At 43.1% G+C, this 22,989-nt stretch overlaps 1 protein-coding gene across 2 annotated transcripts in view; it reads left to right on the top strand.

Annotated features, from left to right (window-relative positions):
- The window catches only part of SDK1 (sidekick cell adhesion molecule 1), a 1,012,418-nt gene that overhangs the window by 670,912 nt on the left and 318,517 nt on the right, over positions 1-22,989 (top strand). The window contains exons 15-16 of one of the 2 annotated variants that reach the window (XM_033963079.1): positions 11,766-11,913; positions 16,475-16,615. In XM_033963079.1, the coding sequence (XP_033818970.1) occupies positions 11,766-11,913; positions 16,475-16,615 (289 nt within the window). Of the gene's footprint in view, positions 1-11,765; positions 11,914-16,474; positions 16,616-22,989 lie in introns of those variants that run through there. The other variant, XM_033963080.1, reaches the window with a different exon arrangement.

Genomic DNA, 22,989 nt, shown 5'->3' with positions numbered 1-22,989 from the left:
TCAAAAAAATTGCATAGAAAGTTAAATAAGACACAATGAGCACTAAATAAGAACTAAAAATTGAGAAACAATTGCTTTAAAAAGTTTAAACACTGTGATACAGGATACTAATGAGGATTGTAGCCGTTAGGTATAAAGCTACACCCACGGCAATCTAAAGATTCCTGTACAGAACAGTGATTCTTTGCACCAGTGTAGATTAAACAGATGACATGAATTAATATGCTGTAGCACTATACATTAAGAGGAGCATAATCGAAATGGACATCTAAGTCCATTTACTTCCATCTCGCAAGTCATCCAAAGTAAAAAACAGCTTAAGACACATTTTCAAAAGATACGTCCAACTTTTTTTTTGTTTTGAAAATCATCTAATTATACGCCCTGCCAATCTGATCGTCCAAGCCACTAAATCGTCCATCTTTATACCACATTTTCAACCAACTTTCTGTCCAAGTCCAAAACCCCTAGAACAAGCCCTGTTGGATGTGGGAGGGGTCTGAAAAGTGATGGACTGCACACCCAGACATGCCACCTAAATAGTGGGGTACCTTACAGGGCACTGCTGTGAACTTCACAAAAAGGGTGCCATGTCTTCTCCTCACTACAGCTCCCTTATAGGTCATGGTGACCCCCCCAAACCACCTCCAGAATCCCCCTAGACCCACCTATCTACCACCCTAATAGCCCTTGTGGCTGTAGGAGCCACTTATATGCCAGTACAAAAGGGTTTTGGAGGTGTATAGGGGAGAGCACATGTTTAAGTATCAATGCAGTGATTACAGGGGCTTATGGGCATGGGTCCTCCTCTCTATGGGTCCCTAACCCACCCCCAAGATGACTTAAGCTGCCTCTGTGCTGGACGACTAGATTTTCCTAAGCCAGGCAGCCAGGTGATGATGGTCTGGAGGCTGAATTTTAAAGTTGTGATTAAAATTTTTATGGGGGTGGGGGGGTTGTTGATCACTGGAGTAGTGTATGGGGGTCTGTGTTATGTGTTTTCAGTGCTTATCTGGTGACTTTAGGTGGGTTTTTGTGACTTAGACCATGTTTTACATGGTCTAAGTCACAACGTCCAAGTTCCGTCTAGGCTCTGTTGTAAAACTTTCGGTTATACGTGCTATACGACTAAGTCTAAGCCGGCCCACGTCCCACCCAACTCCCGCCCTCAACACTCCTCCCAAAACGCCCTGTTTAGTTTTGGTCATTCAGCAGCACTATGAAGGCCTAGGTCGTTTAGAAATACATCCAAAACCCGGTTTTATTATTGGCACTTGAAACGTTTTTGAGAAATGGCTTTTAACCTAGATTGATTGATTTATTTTAAAAATTTCTATTCCCTTTATAACCTAAGTTGATTACAATTCACATAGATAAATCCAATTGATTTGAATATGACCAGAGACGGAGCTTGACATACAGACTCAGTTGGTCTGGTCCAGTCATAAGGTACAGCAATAGAGAATAAGCGTAGTCTGGAGTTGATAGGAGAGAAGAAGGGTACAGATAGGAGAGACTTAGCGGAGTTCCCGAGGAGGAGTACAGGGAGAGATGAGACAGAAGAGGTATTGAGGAGCTGCAGAGTGAATGCACTTGTAAGTCAATAATAGGAGTTTGGACTGTATGCAGAAATGAATAGGGAGCTAATGAAGTGACTTGAGGAGAGTGGCTCTGGCGGAATAGAAGTCGTGCAGCAGAATTTTGAAGGGATTGAAGGAGAGATGGTTAAGTGGAAGACCTGTTCGAAGCAAGTATCTTAAGTAGCTGTAGCTTCTTGAAATATGAGGTATGTCAGCTGGGTAATAGTGTCTCCATGCAAGATTTTCGGTGCTTCTGTGTTGCCCAGCTTTTTGCTTGTGGAAATGCAACAGTTCTCTCTGAGGAAGAGGAAAGTGGGTGTTAAAAAAATTGTATACCGTTTTTTCAGTGTCAAAGCTCTTCAATATGAAAGAACAAGCCTATTTAGTGATTTTGTTGTCTTGGTTTTAGATAGTGCAGAAGTCTTTCAAAGCATTTAGCCTATTGATTGTCAAGAGAGGACTTGCTATTTACATTTTAAAGACATTCAGCAAATTTGCTGAATCCAGGGCTCAATGAGCAAGTAAATGCTCCCCAGACCACTTTTCTTTACAAATCGGAGTGCCTGGGAGATAAATAGGGTTAGTTTGTATTAGTTTTCTGTTTAATCTCTCTTCCTGTCCGATCTTTTATCTTTCACCAGAAGAGGAAAAAGAATAAATAACGTATTCTGCAAAAACAGCATATAAACAGAGCAGAAGCCCGAGGTGCCAGTGAGATTAATAGGCCCTGCTGAAGAATCAAACAGTTCACTGGATCGAGGTGCTTGGGTTAAGCACTCTCGGGTGATGTTTACACTGGCAATAAAAAATGAAACGGAATTATCCTGGGAAATTGTGCCATGCCTTGTTGTACCACCCGGGAGGCAAGTTATCCTTGTTAGATTATATAGCTCCTCGTGTATGATTACTGCATCGTAGGGAAAAATCTAGAAGAAAGAGTGTGTTTGATCAATTTTTCTCAGCATCCCACTGGGGCTAATTTTATATCAAGACTCCTATGTCAAAGCTGGCAAAAGGTGTTTTGTAAAGCATAATTTATAAAGCCCAACCAAATAATACTGACAATCACCATACATTCATGATAGAAAACAGAAAAATGTGAAGGCAGATAAAGGCCATGTGGACCATCATATAAGAAATCTTCCCTAATAATTTCAAGAGAAAATATTCAAGGCATCGTGGGTGCCTATATGCCTTTAAAATAGGTCCCCAGAATGAATCCCAGCTGCTCAAACATTCTCTAGCATAAGAAGTGAAATATGTGCCTGTCATTTAGGCCAGTCCTAGAGCTGGTGCTGAAATGCTGGACATCATGTGTAATGTCTGGTAATGTCCGTGCTCCGCCCAGATATTATATAAGATATGTACATATCTGGTGCTTAGGCAGAGTTTTGCCTTTTATGTACATACTAGTCTTTAAGCCCGTTACATTAACGAGTGCTAGAATAGATGTGTCTGTCTGCCTGTTTCTTTATCTCTCTCTCCTTGGCCCCTGTCTGTATCCTTCTGTCTCCCCCTCCCCCAAGAGCAAAGCTGTCTGCCCCCAGCACACACCTTCCCCCCAAATGTCTCTCCATGGCCCTCTTCTGTCTTCCCCCCCAGAGCAAAGTTGTCTGTCCCCAGCACACCTCCCCCCAAAGCAGCCCCCTTTCCCTCTCCCTGTCTCTCCATGGCCCCTTATGTCTTCCCCCCCAGAGCAAAGCTGTTTGCCCCAAGCACACCCCTCCCCCCAAAGCAGCCCCCTTTCCCTCTCCCGCTGACTCTCTCTCTCTCTGGCCCCCTTTCTCTTTCCGTCTTTCTGTCCCTCTCCCTGCCCCTGTGTCTTTCTTTCTTTCTGTCTCCCTCCCTCCCGCTGTCTGTCTGTCATTTTTCCCCATTTCCCTGTGCAGCAGCATTTCCATCCTACTTCCCTATGCAGCAGCAACAGAATTTCCCTCCTATCTCCCCCTTTCCTGTGCAGAAGCAGCAGCGGTATTTCCCTTCCCCTCCAAGTCCCTGTGTAGCAGTAACAGCATTTTCCCCCACCCCCCGTTCCCTTCTCTTCCCTTACCCTTCCCTGCTCCGTTCAGCCCCTCCCCCTTCTTTTACTGCATTGTCCTGCTCGATCTGGCCTGCTCCTGACCCTCCCAACGCCGACAAATCTCCGGGCTCCAGCCGCGTAGGCAGCACTTTAAACACGCTTCTTCGCGGCCTTCTACTGCCGATTTCCTCTCCCGCATCTGTCTCCGATGATGTCATCAGAGGCGCGGCAGAGGAAATCGGCAGTAGAAGGGTGCGAAGCAGCGTGTTTATAGTGCTGCCTACTCCGCTGGAGCCGGGAGGTTTGTGGAGGGTCAACGGCCGGAGCGGGGCTGCTGTCCACCACTCAGTTGCTGCCACTGGTGCTGCCTATGCCGCTGGAGCCGGGAGGTTTGGAGAGAGCACACCGCACGCGCCTTCAGCCACCGCACGCGCCTTCAGCCACCGCACGCGCCTCCAGCCGCTGCAAGCGCTATGAGGTGTGAAATAGAATACTGCCACAGAAGCATTCCTCACGGCGCCAGGAATCACGAATTTTCAAGAGCGCATGCGTGCTGTAGGGTTTTATTATTATAGATATTTACCCAAAGTAGTGCAAAAAAAACTCCACTTAAAAGGTAGCTGAGAGTCTGCTCAAATGGCAGAAAAAGCCTCAGGTTTTATTGGCAGAGCTCAAGCTCAAACCACCACCTCCACATCATTGGCTAAAAAACTTCCATAGAGTGGCAATTCGCTGTTGAGGTTTAAAATAATTAAGGATTGAGATATTTTGCAACTGAAACCACTGCGAGTGTTTAAAGCAGTCTGTTAAAATGCCAGCGTTTCACGGCGCTAAGCCGTTTCTTCAGGGCTAATGTGACCTTGCTTGAATCTTCACAGAGTGACAGTGTGAGCGCAACACTGTCACTCTGTGAAGATTCAAGCAAGGTCACATTAGCCCTGAAGAAACGGCTTAGCGCCGTGAAACGCTGGCATTTTAACAGACTGCTTTAAACACTCGCAGTGGTTTCAGTTGCAAAATATCTCAGTCCTTAATTATTTTAAACCTCAACAGCGAATTGCCACTCTATGGAAGTTTTTTAGCCAATGATGTGGAGGTGGTGGTTTGAGCTTGAGCTCTGCCAATAAAACCTGAGGCTTTTTCTGCCATTTGAGCAGACTCTCAGCTACCTTTTAAGTGGAGTTTTTTTGCACTACTTTATTTATATTTTCCCACTTCACCTTTTGCAATACTGTAGTTATTTCATATTTTTCCCCTTTACACATGTAAACGCCAGTTACATTTACCCACATAATTGGCACCTACTTTTGCACAACCTCTGCGTAGGCCTTCCTTGGGCTCTGTTTGGGCAAAATTGGTATGTGCCTGTATATTTTATAAAATATGGGTAAACCCAAATTTAACCACTTTTAGGACTAGTTCTAGGAGTCTGTTTTACAGAGGCAGATAAGCCCCCATGTTACCTTTACAAAAGAGGCTTCAAATAGGCACATTTTTGGACTTTTCATGTAGGTATCCTGTAATAAAATCAAACCCTAGTAGCCTACTTCCCAACTAGAGAATGATGAGAATTCAAGTAGAATGGGGTATCGTCAAAGTACTATCAAGCAGCTCGCCTGTCAAGGCAATAGTGAATAACACTGGCCATCAAAGGCTAAATGGTGCTTGCTAGTACATTCATTGATTCTGAGTGCATTTTTTCCGAGTTTGATGTGTGTTAGCCTGGTTTCATTAAGAAGGCTCTAATCCCAGGAAACCATTACTGGAGTAAATATACTTTCAATAATTAAAAGATATAGTGGTGATAGTCCAGCTGGCATCATGTCCCAGGGGGACTGTTGCTTAGTGAAGATGCCAACTAGCATCAAATTAGTGATTTACAAGTGCAGCTGGGTTCAAAGTTTAACAGAGCTTCATGTTCCAGTCTTCACGTTCTGTGTCGAATCCAGGTCACCTCTGAGGGACTCTCAGGTTATTTTGAATGATGTGCATGCACAATTAAAAGAAAAGAATAATGCGATAGGATGTAGTTTAGAAACCCTTGTCTCAACTTCAGATTCGAGAAGAGCAAAGTTGCAGACATGCACACATAAAGAGGCAGACACGATGGGTTTATTAAAAATCCCCACTGCCAGCGTAAGAAAAAAGCACCAGGAGCTTTCCCAGTCCATTGTCTGCATTTCTCCCTGATGCAGATTCTTCATTACATTTTTCACATTTCATTTTGATTTAATATACTCCATATTACAAAGGAGCTAAGCAGATTACAAAGAAAATAAAAATTAAATATCAGGCAAAAACAGGCAGCATATGAAAGGAGCCTTGGTTACAACCAATCTTATAGAAGGGATCGAGGGGATGAATGTCAAATTAAAACTACGAAACATGATGGAGAGAGACGGGGAAAGGGATATACTTGACTTAGTGTAGGAGACGAAAGCACTTGGGTGGCAGTGTGGTAACGAGAGAGGAAGAATTTATGGTTTAGTCTTAGTGAAGGGGCAGGTGAAAAAAAAGAGTTAATTATGAGTTAGGAGAAGGTGAAGAAAATGCCTTAGAGAAAAAAATAAGTCTTAAGTTGGACCTTGAAATGTTTAAGTGAAGGTTCCAACACATGTCAAATGGAAGGGAATTCCATAAAGAAAGAGCTACTACCCTGAAGCAGGAAGATCAGGCAAAGTGAGATCGTAGGTGGAGGTGGGAGGAAACGATTGATAACTGTTGCTGAGAAGAGCAGAGAAGCAGAAAACCATATAAGAAGGGAGGGTTAAGAACATAAGAATAGCCTTACTGGGTCAGGCCAGTGGTCCATCAAGCCCAGTAGCCTGTCCTCACGGTGTCCAATCCAGGACACTAGTACCTGGCCGAAACCCAAGGAGTAGCAACATTCCATTATCTCAGAGTAAGCAAGATTCTGGAACCCCAAATAGGAGCAACATTCCATACAGAATCCCCAAAGAGTAGCAAGATTCTAGAATCCCAGAGTAGCAACATTCCATGCTACCGATCCAGGGCAAGCAGTGGCTTCCCCCATGTCTTTCTCAATAACAGACTGGACTTTTCCTCCAGTAACTTGTCCAAACCTTTCTTAAAACCAGCTACGCTATCCGCTCTTACCACAGCCTCTGGCAATGCGTTCCAGAGCTTAACTATTCTCTGAGTGTAAAACACATCTCCTCTTATTGGTTTTAAAGTACTTCCCTGTAACTTCATTGCCCTCTGTGGATGGTCTGATGGACTTAGGATGCTATTTTAAATTATATACGGTAGAAAATCATGAACCAGTGTTCAGTTATAAATAGTGGGGAAATATTATTGTCTGGACTAACTGTAGTTGTCTAATTTGATCCTGAGGCAAACCTGATATGATAGAGTGGCAATAGCCAATGTAAGAAATAACTAATGAGTTACCGTAACTAGTAATCAAACGGATTGGGTATCAAAAAGAGATTATGCGGCACACAACTGATGAATTATATTAAAACATTTATGAATGACCATGGAAATATGGTCAGAAAAGGAAAGTTGGTTGTCAAAGATAACTCCAAGTATTCGAGCAGAATTAGTTAGTGGGATGTGGTAAGAGCGGATAGCGTAGCTAGTTTTAAGAAAGGTTTGGACAAGTTCTTGGAGGAAAAGTCCATAGTCTGTTATTGAGCAAGACATGGGGGAAGCCACTGCTTGTCCTGGATCGGTAGCATGGAATGTTGCTACTCTGGGGATTCCGGAATCTTGCTACTCTTTGGGGATTCTGCATAGGAATGTTGCTTCAATTTGGGGGTTCCAGAATCTTGCTAATCTTTAAGATTATGGAATGTTGCTACTTCTTGGGTTTTGGCCACCATGAAAACAGGCTACTGGGCTTGATGGACCTTTGGTCTGACCCAGTAAGGCTGTTCTTATGTCAATACCACAGATATTTGGTAGGCAGGGTAGTTCTGAAGGCTGAAATGAAAAGTATTGCAACTTTCTCAGCTGACTCGGGGATAAATATAAGCTCCAACTTTCTTATTTCTTCTAGCTAAGAAAGAATGCCTATAATGACTTTATTGGATAGTAGCATTTTCAGTGGTTTTAAGTGCATCTGCCGTGCCTTAATGCAAAAAAATAATTAAAGTGCCACCTGTTAGGGGGTCTGTCCAGTATTTTGTTGCAGATTGCAAATTAAAATGTCTGGTCTCGGTTAATTAGGAGGCACTAAGTAGACCCGCACTAACTGGAAAATTGTCAGTTAATGCCCAGCAATTGTCATAAGCTAACGTCAATATACTCTCAATGCCTATTTTCTGCCCATGTACCACCTAGTTACACCCCTAACACAAAATACCCTCAACATATGAATTAGCGCGTGCTAATTGTAAAAATAAAACATAAGAGTTACTGCGTTTGTGTTATAGTAATAACATTCACCAATTTACATGTTAAGTACCTATTCACCTTAGTAAAGGACCCTAAGGTTAAGAACATAAGAACAGCCGCTGCTGGGTCAGACCAGTGGTCCATCGTGCCCAGCAGTTTGCTCACGCGGTGGCCCTTAGGTCAAAGACCAGTGTCCTATTTGAGTCTAGCCTTACTTGCGTACGTTCCCGTTCAGCAGGAACTTGTCTAACTTTGTCTCGAATCCCTGGAGGGTGTTTTCCCCTATAACAGCCTCCAGAAGAGCATTCCAGTTTTCCACCACTCTCTGGGTGAAGAACTTCCTTACGTTTGTACAGAATCTATCCCCTTTTAACTTTAGAGAGTGCCCTCTCATTCTCTCTACCTTGGAGAGGGTGAACAACCTGTCTTTATCTACTATGTCTATTCCCTTCTTTATCTTGAATGTTTCGATCATGTCCTCTCTCAGTCTCCTCTTTTCAAGGGAAAAAAGGCCCAGTTTCTCTAATCTCTCACTGTACGGCAACTCCTCCAACCCTTTCGAGTAGTAGCGTGTCCTTCTTCATATACAGTGACCAGTGCTGGATGCAGTATTCCAGGTGAGGGTGTACCATGGCCCGGTACAGCGACATGATAACCTTTTCCGATCCGTTCATGATCCCCTTTTTAATCATTCCTAGCATTCTGTTCGCCCTTTTCGCCGCTGCCGCAAATTGCGCAAACAGCTTCATTGACTTGTCGACCAATACTCCCAAGTCTCTTTCCTGGGGGGTCTCTCCATGTATGGGATTTTTGATACCGTCATGCATTACTTTACACTTATCCCTATATTAAACTCCAGTCCACTTTCTAAGCACCAATATCTATCTGTCTTATCATTCCCTCTGTAATTCCCCCACCTTCTTGTCCAGTTTGACTTGACTAGAATGTAAGTTTTTTTGAGTAGGGACTGCCTCTTCTATGTTTTGATGGGGAGTGTGTGGCACAGTGATTAGAACTACAGCCTCAGCACCCTAAGGTTTTGGTTTCCAATCTCTTACTACTACTTCTGACCCCGAGCAAGTCACTTAATTATTTTTAAGCATTTTTCTGTACACTGTCTAGATTTTTTTTTTTAAATAGGCAGTCTATCAAAACCTAAACTTGAAACTTGAATCCCCCATTGCTCCAGATGCATTAGATAGAGTGTGAGCCTACCAGCACAGATAGGGAAATATGCTTGAGTACCTGAATGTAAACCGCGTGGAGGGGCATAATCAAAAGTTGCCTAAGTCTGAGCTTGGATGTTTTGTGCAAGATGTCCACAAACCCAGTAGGAAAAATGACTACAGTGGTACCTCGGTTTACGAGTGCACCAGTTTGCGAGTGTTTTGCAAGACGAGCAAAACATTTGCAAAATCGGTGCCTCGGAAACCGAGCATGGCTCGATTTACGAGCACCCCCCCCCCCCCCGCAACCGGCACCCCCCCTGCCTCGAACCGGCATCCCCCCGCCACGATCCGACCCCCCCGCCACGATCCGACTGCCCCCCCGACACAATTGGGCACCCCCCCCCGCCGCTTCTTACCCTCATCTGGGCACTCTTGAAAATCGGCCTTCTCCTCTGCTGGGCCTTGAGCATCTGAGCATGCTCAAGGCCTGCGAGTTCACGTTCTGAACGTGAACTCGTGCCCAGCAGAGGAGGAAGCCGATTTTCAAGAGTGCCCAGATGAGGGTAAGAAGCGGCGGGGGGGTGTGCCCAATTGTGTTGGGGGGATGTCGGATCGTGTCGGGGGGGTGCCCAATCGTGGCGGGGGGGTCGGATCGTGGCGGGGGGGGTGCCCAATCATGGCGGGGGGGGGTAGGATCATGGCGGGGGGGTGCCGGTTCGAGGCAGGGGGGGTGCCGGATCGCAGGGGGGGGTGCCTGATCACGGGGGGGGGCCTTCGAGGGGAGCAATGCCGGTTCTCAGGGGGGGGAACACATTAAAGCGAGTTTCTATTATTTCCTATGGGGAAACTCGCTTTGATAAACGAGCATTTTGGATTACGAGCATGCTCCTGGAACGGATTATGCTCGTAATCCAAGGTACCACTGTATTTTCAAAGCTGCCAAACATCTATCTTCTATTTTTGAAAATGAGTTAGGTATAAGTTTTGGTCTTTAGGACGTCTACCTTTTTTGCCCATTTTCAAAAATAAAAACATCCACGTGAAAAACGTACAGATGTACCCACCAACTACCTTGTCTGATCGCGGCAGAAGGAATCCTCATCAGCTGAGCTGGTTTTGGGGATTCCAGGTGGCTCCGGTGAAGGGAATTCTCCTGAGCCATGGAGCCCTACATCCCTCCCCCTGACATTCGCGACATCCCCCTGACATCTCCAACACCCCCCACATCCCCCCAACATTCCAATCACGTGTCATTCACATGATGACACCGTTTAGAAAATCGCGCCTCTGGCAAAGGAAAGTGCTAGAAAGGTAGGCCAGGGTTTTCAAGGCCTACATTTTCGGCGCATACCTTTGACATGAATTGAGGCTCCATAGGCGCTTTACGGTGCCTAACACCACTTTCGGCATTAGCCACGCCTACAACGGCAGTAGGCACTGTAAAGCACCTACAGAGGTGCAATTCTGGCGCCATTTTTATAGGCGCCTTGAAAATCAGTTTACACCTTGTTTAAATGGCGTTTTTTCACTTAGCTTGGGCGCCATTTATAGAATATAGACCTGAATGTTTCTTTGGCTGCTATATTGCATAGTAATTCTTAACTATCTTAATGACTTGCAAATGTAATTTAGGAAGCCAGTGGAAGGAATTTTGCGATGACAACGGGTTCATTTATTCCAAAGCAATCTGACATATAATTGGAATGAATGGTGCATCCAGTGTGAACGAAAACACAAATGTCTGTAAATTCCCCAGCAGAACCTGAGTGAAATCTTTCAAGCAAAGAATGGATTTGACTGACGGAATCATTCTTCAACACCTGCGGAAAACAGAATGAAGCGATTTTAACAAATTATTGCAGAATTTCATTAAGTCCTTCAACCAGAGGCAGACGAGGGTGTGGTTTCATAATGGACTTCCAAACAGATGGGTTATGAAATGCACAGCCCATCTGTCTTTATCATGCTCGTTTCTGTTTTTATTAGAAGGTTAATGAATATAGTTTTTATTTATTATGCAATGGCATGTGCAGCATTGTTTTTCAGTAGACATCAAAAATCTACAGAAGCAATTTGCAATGATGTGAAAGTTTCTCCTTTATAACTCTATATTCCTTAACCCAGGGGGAGGCAATTCCGGTCCTCGAGAGCTGGAGCCAGGTCAGGTTTTCAGGATATCCACAATAAATATGCATGAGATAGATTTGCATCTCAAGGAGGCACTGCATGCAAATCCATCTCATACATATTCATTGTGGATATCCTGAAAACCTGACCTGGCTCCGGCTCTCGAGGACCGGAATTGCCTACCACTGCCTTAACCCAATGGATGGACAAAGTTTAAGGAGTTTTAGTCTAGTTCAGGGGTGTCCAATCTGCGGCCCGAGGGTCACATGCGGCCCTGTGAAGTATTTTGTGCGGCCCCGGTCAAGGGCGATGTAGTATTTTCCTCTGCTGCCCCCAGGTGTTAACCGTCTTGCCGGCTCCCTCCTCTGTCTTGCTGCAACGTTTGTGCGGCCCCAGAAACATTTTTTTCAGCCAGTGCAGCCCAGGGAAGCCGAAAGGTTGGACACCCCTGGTCTAGTTGATGGAAACCTTCTGCATGTCTGATGTAGATATACACTTTGTCTCTATCAGATTCTCCATGGAAGGTTCACCTAACCAATATTGACGTAAAGACAACGGGTGCTATACTGAATGGACTGACTCCAGCTCGGACCTACCAATTCAGAGTGTACGCTGTTAACCAGGTTGGCAAGGGCCAGTACAGCAAAGAGACTAGCAGGTACAGAAAATGAAAATGTTTAAAGCTTTCAGAGAAAGAAGTCCATCGAGCCCAACATCCCGTATCTGAAAGTGGCAAGTGGCCAGTAATATGTCACTTAGTAAAATGCACTTAGAGGAATGCATCTGTAGATTGGTCCATTTTCTGTCATGCCCTCTCATTTTCAAAAAAGCAACCAATTACAGGTACTCTGAACACTTAGGAGATGTTTTCAAAGCCATTTACACACACAAAACAGTAGTTTTTGCATGGAAATAGCTTGTTATAAAATTGTCTGCATTTAAGAAGGTAATTACTGTATATAAGAAAGACCCCTATGTGAGAAGTCCAAAACAACACAAATTTAAAGCCTGTTTTATAAAGGCAATCCAACTACAGCCGAGCTGCCAGTTTCCGTTTCAAAGAAAACATGTTACAACCGCTGTTCCCTCTAAACCAGTGGTCTCCAACTCAAACCCTTTGCAGGGCCACATTTGGGATTTGTAGGTACTTGGAGGGCCGCAGAAAAAATAGTTAATGTCTTATGAAAGAAATGACAATTTTGCATGCGGTAGAACTCTTTATAGTTTCTAAATCTTTCCTTTTGGCCAAGTCTTAATAATAATATTGTCATTTATAGCTAAAGAGACACATGTTCAAGAAACTGTTTTATTTTACTTTTGTGATTATGATAAACATACCGAGGGCCTCAAAATAGTACCTGGCGGGCCGCATGTAGTCCCCAGGCCGCGAGTTTGAGACCACTGCTCTAAACTGAGTGGAAGTACTAAAGCTATAGTCCTGTCAGTGGGGGAGGGGGATGCTATTTCATATTTTCAATAGTGAGGGATGGGCAAGCTCTGAAGGATTCCAGGGGATCGGGATCTGCTTGTCCCTAGAAATTGAAAACACACTGGCCTCAAAGGTCGGGTTGCCAGACGTCTGGGGAAACCCAAACATGTCCTCTTGTTAGAGGACTGTCCAGGTTTGTCAAATTGTGCAAAAGTAGAGGCGCTGTTTCCATGCTCTTGTGCAATTTTAGCAAAGCTCTTTTTTGTGTGTAAAAGAGGCTTTAGGAACTCCATAGGATGTGTGACATTTACCCAAGGATGAGGAATGGGAAGCTTCGTCCAAAAGAATGTACTGATGGTGGTGGTGGGAGCTGACAGTTGCCCAGGAATTCATGATTTGGGGTAGAGTATCCTCGAAGGATATTATTGAAACTGGACATTTACATAATCCCCATAAAGAAATTTCAACAATACCAGGAGTGTTTAAGGGGAGAGTAGAATAAATGTATTTATTTATGCTTTCAGTTTAATAGCCTGTCCTAAGTTGACATGCAATATAGGTTGACAAGGCAGGAGGGAGTGGGCATCCCTCCTGCTGATTTTCGCTGGCACAAGGGAAGGTCAGGGAGGGCTGTCATCAACTGGGATGGGGGGATTTTTTCTTTTTAATGGGGCAGATATTGTGCATGTATAACATGCACACAGCATCTGTGCACATTGAAAAAAGAAAAAAAAAAATGGTTTTCGGCCCCCAAACAGCTGAGTGGCAGGAGGCTGCTTTGGGGCTTCCCCTGCCGGCTCTGCGCATGTGTGAGAGTCACTCTCACAGCAGTCAATCAGACGGGAGAGTCGGGGATTATGACGAACCTCCACGTGAATCATTACGTCAAATTTGGTCGATAAGTCCTTATATAGATAAAACTTGCTGTGAATCATTGATTTACGCATTGGTTATCTCAAAGTTGGGTTACTGCAATATCGTTTATACGGGTCTTCCAAAAATAGCTCTCAAAAAATTACAGACTGTGCAGAATACTGCCATTAGGATGTTAACTAATGCTCAAAGATATCACGTCACTCCGCTTTTGAAGACATGGTCTTATTTTATGTCACTGGTTCTCAGTCAGATTTTGTGTGTTTACACTGCTTTCTGTATATTTCTTGAAATATTCAATAAAAATCATTGAACAAAAAAAAAAAAAAAATAAAAAATCTCACTGGCTCCCGATAATGTTCCAATTAATGCATAAAACTCTGGCCTTAACTTTTAAAGCATTACGGACATGAAAACCTGAATATTTAGCTAAGCTTTTGATTCCGTATAGGCCTGTTAGAAATTTGCACTCTTCTAATAGTTATCAACCGTCTTTGCCTTCAGTCCACCTGGTGAGATTAACCTCTACACGTAATTCTGCTTTATTGGCTTCTGTGCCCTATTTATTGAATTTTTTGCCAAAAGATTTACATAGTGAATTTTCTTATATTCAGTTTAGAAGTTTGTTAAAAACTTATCTTTTTGGAATAGCATTTTCTTAGGCTCTACCTAACTGAGAGAGAGATTTGTAGTTGCAGCCTTTATATTTTTATGGTTTTGTTTCTATATTTTTAATTTTTATGTTATCTATCTTAAATTTTTTTACTTATTTCCTAATTTTAATTTTTACTATTTAACTTTTCTTTTGATGATGGAGTTCCTTTCTTCCTGTTTTATATTTTGTAAACTGCTATGATGCTGTTCTGAAGAGCAGTCGATAAATACATATAAGCATTTAGCTCCTAGTCCAAAGTGAGTGTGATTAGGGGTAGATCATGGGCATGTTTTCGAGTTAGGAGCCTTTATGTGAATTACGCACCTGTAGGTGCAGGTATTTAGGCGAAGAAACCCCTGGCATAAATAAAGTTCGGATCCTAGACATATGTCTATAAAGTGCGCCTAATTGCTATAGAATCGCTTTAGCTCCATACTGGTCGGTGCTGAATTTTTTAGGTGCACTTTATAGAATCAGGTCCAGAGAACTAAAGAATATCCACATCACAAAACCAATTTAAAAGGAATGAATTTCACATGTGAATCTGTACTATTGCAATTCCTTATTTGAACATATGTTGACAGATGACCTTAAAAGATAACTTCCTTGAGTTCTTCAAACTTTCCAGCAGTCCCTCTTTGCTGTGCAGGCCAAAGCATTGCAGTGGTTTCAATTGTAAATGAAATTTTATAGTTCTGTGCTAAACATAGGGGCTTAATCTGGAAAATATTGAAAGAGCAGAAAGAAACATTTTGAAGGGAAGTAACATATTCTGGTCCTGCCGCCTTACTCATTCAGGCTTGTAATACAGTATAATCTCATTATAACAGATGTCAAGGGACCTAGAAAAACAGTCTGTTATATCCAGAGTCCGTTATATCCAGAGTTGCATTTTTTTTTAAAAACTTTATTTAGGTCAACTTGAAACAACGTTCAGTCAATGAACAACAGTCACTGCACAAGCGTATCGGCAACATCAAGAACAAAACTCAGCAAAACATTGGTATGGCCCGAAATGATTGCAAAACCAGAACACTAAAAGATGTTCTAAAGCAGGGGTGTCAAAGTCCCTCCTCGAGGGCCGAAATCCAGTTGGGTTTTCAGGATTTCCCCAATGAATATGCATGAGATCTATTAGCATACAATGAAAGCAGTGCATGCAAATAGATCTCATGCATATCCATTGGGGAAATCCTGAAAACCCGACTGGATTGCGGCCCTCAAGGAGGGACTTTGAGACCCCTGACTTAGCATCTATTAAACAGGAGGTGTTAAGTACTTCCATGTTAAACTTTCTGCAGGAAACATGAGCATATGACCTACAAACCCTGTTCCCTCTAAGTTGAGTCCTCCAACCACGTTGCTAGCTCTGGTGCTTCAATTGCTAGGAGCAGGCAGGTTCCCTGGAGTCCTGCAGAGTTTGCCTGCCCCTCACTATTGAACATGTGATAGTGAAAAAGCACCCCCTGCTGTCAGGGCGGTAAGTGGAGGACTCAAGCTCACCTTAGAGCAGGGGAGTCAAAGTCGGTCCTTGAGGGTTGCAATCTAGTCGGGTTTTCAGGATTTCCTCAATGAATATGCATGAGATCTATTTGCATAGCACTGAATTTCAGTGTATGCTAAATAGATCTCATGCATATCCATTGGGGAAATCCTGAAAACCCGACTGGATTGCAGCCCTCAAGGAGGGACTTTGACACTCCTGGTCTAAAGCATTATGTCGTACTGTACTGGAAAGAAAAATACTCTTGTCATTTTCTTCTGGGCTGCATTTTGATACTATATCACCGGCACGCCACGCGCCTTGTAGGCGGAGCCTGCATGTCCATTATAGCCGAAGAAAACTGCAGCTAAAAGCTGCTCTGGGGTCCAAATTGTTTGTCCGTTATATCTGAAAGTCCGCTATATGTGAGTTCGCTATATGTGATGATTTTCTGTATGTTTATAATGGGGCACGGCCAGGACCAGCGGACCTCGTCCGCTATAGGCGAGGTTCCGTTATAAGTGAGTCCATTATAACGAGATTATACTGTACTTCTTAAAGAGCTGAGGCAGCAAGGTCAAATCAGATAAACGAGAGTTATTGCAGCCATCTTTCTTCGTGTTGGCTTAACTGATTCTGTATCATGTTTGTTATGGCCATCTCATGCATATCTCCTAGAATCTGTAGTATGGCTCCTCCTAGATGTCTGTTGATTATAAAAATCAAACTGCTTTTGGTTCAATGATCTTTCTTAACAGGGTCATTTTTCTGTGTTTTAGATTGCTGTTACCAGAAGAACCTCCTAGTGCTCCTCCTAAAAACATAGTGGCCAGTGGACGCACCAACCAGTCCATCATGGTTCAGTGGCAGCCACCTCCCGAAGGTGACCACAATGGTGTGCTTCATGGATACATCCTTAGGTAAGAGCGTAAGGCATGGGAAACATGTAGAAAAGATTCCTAGGAAAGGAAGAATCAAAAACCCTTTTGTACAGCTTATATACGTATGTTAGTCTATAAAAGTGCAGGAGAGAGTTCACACGGTGTACATTTTTAAGAAGGATTTCACCATATGGAACTACATCTAAAGGTGTGTTTAATGTGGTCATAATGATAGTTTAATGGCAGTATAGTATGCTGTCACTCTTGAGCTTCAAGTAAAAAGAAATTCTGTGAACTGTGGAAACTGTTGTGCCCTTGTGGGTGATGATTTGACCTATTTTATGAGGGTTAAGGTGACAGGTTTGTTCTGTAAATGTACCCTACGTTATAGAACGTCACTTGGGTTTGTTCTTTTGTTTTACTTAAGAGAGAAAAGTGATTTTTCCTTTTTCTGCAGTTCTGCAGCTGGGTTAATAGATCTTGTTACCCCATTACCGTTTTTTCACTACTTCAGATACCTCCACTTCATGATGCAATAACTGGGCGCTTGTATAAGACGTCTTTGTAAACGACTTCTCTCTTTTTTTACCATTTCAAATACCGGAATACTTCTATCAGCCAAAGACTTTCCAAGGACAATAAAAGAAGAACAAATTGTAATTGGGTACTTGTGAATTATGTCTAAGTGCTTTGAACAATGGTACATATGGCGGGGCTTTCTATTTTACTCTTTGTTCACGGTCATTGTCACACATTTTAACATCTTATGACTCTTCTTATAAGCCTCGTCATTGCCTTATTGCTTTGCCTCGACTTTTACACTTCAGCTTCTATACATGACACGTTATCATAATACTTACCTTCTTCTGGCTCATTTCTTCAGAAACTACAAAATGAAACTCTCTCCACAATGTAAGACTACCTCAAAGATATCACAGGGAAAGACTTAGCCCAGTGCTCAGTAATAAACACACAAGTATATATGTTATCAGTGAATATTCTTAAAGACAAGTGGAGCAGTTAGCTAGTTTTGTCAACACACCTCACGTCATATAGCTCCTCAAATAACAATTATAAAATACTTTTATAAACTTTGTGCAAGTCAATCCATGTGACATCAAATATTTGGGTGAAACATCACTCATACATAAAAAGCGATGAAGTCGATAATGGAAAAAAAGAACATATCTTATGCGTAAACCAGTGGACTCCAAGCAATATCCAACGAGGGAGCCCATTTTGCTCTCTTCATCAGCGATCTACAAGCGTCCATGTTCCACTATTCTCACATTTAAATGAAGCTTTGCAATTCTTGAGTAATGAAATAGTGGAACTTGGACGCTTGTAGATCCCTGATGAAGAGAGCGAAACGGGGTCCCTTGTCAGATAGTGCTTGGAGTCCAGTGTTTTTTTTTTTTGCATTAGATAAGTTCTTTTTGTTTTCATTATCGTCTTCACCGTTTTTTTTCTATATAAGTGATTTTTCACTGAAATTTTCGATTCTATACGGATTGACTTGCACAAAGTTTATAAAAGTATTTTAATATTGTTATTTGAGGAGCTATATGATGTGAGGTGTGTTGACAAAACTAGCTAACTACTCCACTTGTCTTTAAGAATGTGCCAGTGAACACATTGGCCATGATTCTATAAAGGGTACCAAAGTCATGCATAAAGTTAGGCGTGCTTTTGGCGTCCAATCTAAGTGGTTAATGAGCCAATTAAGGGTTTTAACAAGCAATAATTGATACTTAGGCATCCAAAGGACGTAGACTTTGTAGTCTACTTCGTAGACGCAGCCACAATTACATGGATACCCATGTTTAAAATTCGCACCTAACTCAATAGACGTGGGTGTGGTTTGGGCAATGATTCAATTTGGGCGTCCTTCAATTCATTTACATAACACTGAGCGACCTAGGGTGTCCATATCATGCCTATATTGTAGACGAATGAAAACCAGGTCTACTTTTGAGCTTAGTTTGGGCTTCAAATAGATCTGAGTTCTATGGACGGAACTCAGGCACTCTTTGGACATTCTTAATACGATCTGCTAAATAGCTCTGGGATTTATTTTTGCTTTATTAAGCTCAAAATACATTTAATAAGGCACCACATAAACGGGGCACATAAAAAAAACCCAGATATATTGCATGCAAAACCTTCTATTTTTGAGGACAAACAGCAATGCTATTTGCTAATTAGAGGAAAAGATCCATTAACTGAAGCACAGCACATGAAAAACATAGCTTTAGTTTTCTTGCTAAAAAGCTACCCTTTTTTTCTGACTAAACAGTGCTCCAGTCAGCTCATTCTTGAAAGCAAAGAAAACACATGACAAAAATATATAGATTGCATACATAACTTCATTTGCAAACTGTTAAAAACAGAAAAAAAAACTGATACAGACCTTAGCATGGCTTCTACTTCATTGCAAATGGAGGTTTGCAGCTGCACAATGGTGACCTCATTGTGAGATCATCAAGGTGCGCCTGCAAGGTAGAATGCCGCAATTAAAATATGTGCTGGGGGAGCTGGTTGTGATTTGAATCTTGAGACTACAACAGGAACACCCCACAGCCATTTCCAATTGGCGATCTGCACGGGGCAGGAGCGTAGGAAGATCGCTCCTGCCCCAAAAGCCTGCTAGACCACCAGGTGAGCCAGGGATGCCGGAGGGGAAGGCTAAACTACGGGGTTGTTGTTTTTTCTTTTTTCTCCCCTCCCCCAAAAATCGAGAATATGTGAAATCGCGATTACCAAAACCGCGGAGGGGGAAGTGTATATCACTGTGAACACGTCAATGCTCAGTCATTCTAGGGATTTTCAGACATCCACCCAAGTAGCATAACTCATGGTGGTAAAGATCCTCATTACTCCCAGCCTAGCATTTAAGCACTTTCATTCTTTTATCTTTTTATTTTTAGTCAATCTTTTTCTCAATAAATAACTAAATATTTTATAATAAATACGCTTTCAAGAAAATTTGATTTATATAAACCCAAATTTAGCTTTTGTATATGTAGTTTATGTCCCCTTGCTGACGCGTTTCGCAATCACTTCATCAGGACGGGGAAATCTCCAAAAGAACATACGCATAAAGCATTTAGCTATATGACATTGCCTCCCCTTTTCAATATAACAACAAGAGGAATCACTCCTTCTCAGGAGCCCATACTTTAATTCATAATTGCTGCTTAATTCACATAGCCGCTGGCAGGTTAAAATGGCCACGGCGTTCACTATCACCCCGAAGTAGACAACCTCCAATGACGTCAGCCCCAATTCAGGCCAATCACAGCTGCCACCCACCCCAGAGGGGAGCCCGGTTCACACCCCGGTCTAAATAATCTAAACGGGAACCCAATATTGTCAAGTGCATTGTCAAATGAAGAGAGAACCAGCAGGTTTTCCTAATGACAGGGAAATAGACTCTTCCCTGAAATCCGTCCTCTCTTGCTCCTAGGGGTGGATGCTAGATAATGTGAGCAGACAGAAGCAAGAGGGAGGGGCAGGAGAAGTCAGGACACCAGAAGCTGAGCAGGCAATGTGCCCTGGGCAGCCTACAGGAACTCTGGGAAATATACTATAAAGTTCTCGTTGCCCACGAGTGGCTGGCAGAGTTAATTAGAGTTTGCTGTTGAGGCAGGAAAGGGGACTGGGCCGGATTCCTCCCTGAGCAGTGCTGCTGGGGTATCAGGAGACTGCAGATAGAAAAAGAGACAAGAAGCCTTAAATGAGAGGAAAGTGAAAGGCAGGTATAAATCCTGACCTCCTTACTACCCCCCACCCAAGCGCTGAGAATCTCCCAGCAGAACTGAGTCTAACCCCTCTTTTACCTGGTAGCTGGAAAGGGGCCCACAAAGTTATATATTTTATGTAGGACCAGAGCAAGGACCAATTCAGTAATTTAAGTCCTGTAGCAGGCAAGCACCAGAAACACTCCTCACTCTCCAAATAAGTAGTTTCTAGCAGTCATGTAAAATATATGCACCACAATCTCCATCCTTATAGAACACAATATTCTTCATCCTGCTACACTCTTAATTCGCCCTTCCTCCCCCGTGCATGAAACAAATAATTTCCACATTAAGCAGACATCATTTGTGGTAAGAGGATGTGGTAAGAGCAGTTAATGTAGCTGGTTTTAAAAAAGGTTTAGACAAGTTCTTGGAGGAAAAATCCATAGTCTGCTGTTGAGACAGACATGGGACGGTAGCATGGAATGCTGCTACTATTTGGGCTTTTACCAGGCACTTGTGAGTCAAATTGGCCTCCGTGAAGACAAGATACTGGCCTAGATGAACCAGAGAGAAGAGATGGCTCAGGGGTAATATGATAGAGGTCTATAAAATACTGAGGCCCTGATTCTATAACCAGCGCCTAAATTTAGGCGTTGGTAGGCGCCATGCCAGTGGTCAGAAAAGGCATGGTTGAAGCGCCTACCGATGCCTAAATTAAAGGCAGCTAAAATGGCTGCTGGAATCGCAGCTAGGTTGGTGCTTTAGATCATCCAACACCAAAGTAGGCGTGGCCAACGTCCGAAGTGGCGTTAGAGGATCCAAAGCACTAACCTAGCCGTGAATTACACCAAGATAGGCGGCTGAAATGTAGGCCTGGGTAACCCTGGCCTATATTTTAGCCATCTATCTTTTCCTAGACTGCAGCAGCCAATTATGGCAAGAGAATTCCCCCCTCCCCTATCAGCGAGCGGCAACAGAATTGCGGCTTTAGGGAGTCCCTACCGCTCAGCTGATTTTTGGAGGGGGAAAATTCCCCTGCCGAGAGCGGTCGCTGCAGGGAACTCCTGTACCCGACCTAAAATCAGCCAGCAGAACAGATGCCCACTCCCTCTTGCCGGTGCCCCCCCCTTGCTAACAACCCCGGCAGGAGGGATTCTCAATCCCTCCTGCCAGAGCCACCCCCTCCCCCCACCCCATAAGGTTACTCTCCCATCATCATCTTGACCATGGCATTTTGTGTAAGTTGTAGCCATTTTGTGGGGCAGAGAACTGCCTCAGCTGAGATCTTTAAACAATCCGTCAGATGTATACTTTGGAAGAAAGACGGGAGAGGGAAGATATGAAAGAGATGTTTTAAAACCTACGTAATGTAAATGCGCATGAGTCGAGTCTCTTTCATTTGAAAGGAAACTCTGCAATGTGAAGGCATAGGATGAAGTTAAGAGGTGATAGTAATCTAAGGAAATACTTTTTTACAGAAAGGGTGGTAGATGCATGGAACAATCTCCCAGAAGAGGTGGTGGAGACAGAGACTGTGTCTGAATTCCAGAAAACCTGGGTTAGGCAGGTGGGATCTCTTGGAGAAAGAAAGAGATAATGGTTACTGTGGATGGGCAGACTGGATGGGCCATCTGCCATCATGTTTCAGTGTTTCTATAACCATAAAGTTCTATGACATCACAATGCAGGTGTAAAGAACCTTAGCCTATAGGAAGAGGAGATGCAAATGTTTAAGAGCCTTAGCCAATAGGGAGAGGAAGAAATAGTGGATGCTGCCAGACCTGGTCATTTGGCCTTTATCTGCCGTCATGGTTTATGCCTAGGAACCAACCTTAAGTATATAGGGGAAACTAAGCACCTAAATGTTCTGATTCATCCTGTTCTCCAAGAATAAATAACTGACTTGAAGTTTGTACTGTCTTTAATTTTCCTACCCTCTACGGATGTTCCTTCATGTTGTCCTCTAATAAGGTCACCCGTTTGTTAGTAACTCCCATCAAGAGGGAGGAGGATGAAATGATGGGCCGTGTATAATAATAAGATAACATATGACAGCAGATAAAGACTGCCAAATAATTACATGCATTATAAATTCATGATTAAATCAAATTGTCTTAGATATTTCTGGGCCATAGACCATAGAAGTACCCCTGGTACTGTCTTTAGGTTCCCACTACCAGATTTGCCATCGAAGCTCACTCCAGCCTCTCCTAACCATCCTGTCGTTTGCGGGATACAGACTGTAAAGTCTTCCCAGCCCTGTCCTCATGTTCCAAATCACCAAATTGCCGGTCCTGGCCTTAGTTGGTTTTCTACCATTCACTTTCTGTGTTCATCCCATGATTTTTTTGAAGTCTGTCACTGTTTTCCTCTCCACCGCCTCCCGTGGGAAGGCATTTCAGGCATCCACCGCCTTCTCTATAAAAAATAATTTCCTAACATTATTCCTAAGTCTACCACCCTGCAACCTGAGTTTATGCCCTATAGTTTAAAGAAAGGTTTGGTCAATTTCCTAGAGGAAAAGCCCATAGTCTCAATGACAGACATGGAGGAAGCCACTGCTTGCTCTGGATTGATAGCATGGAATTTGGGGTTTTGCTAGGAACTAGTGACCTGGATTGGCCATTGTGAGGACAGGCTACTGGGCTAGATTGGGCTATTGGACTGACC

The sequence above is a fragment of the Geotrypetes seraphini genome, chromosome 11 (assembly GCF_902459505.1).
Source record: "Geotrypetes seraphini chromosome 11, aGeoSer1.1, whole genome shotgun sequence".
Lineage (NCBI taxonomy): Eukaryota > Metazoa > Chordata > Amphibia > Gymnophiona > Dermophiidae > Geotrypetes > Geotrypetes seraphini.
This window is presented reverse-complemented; position numbering and strand designations above follow the sequence as displayed.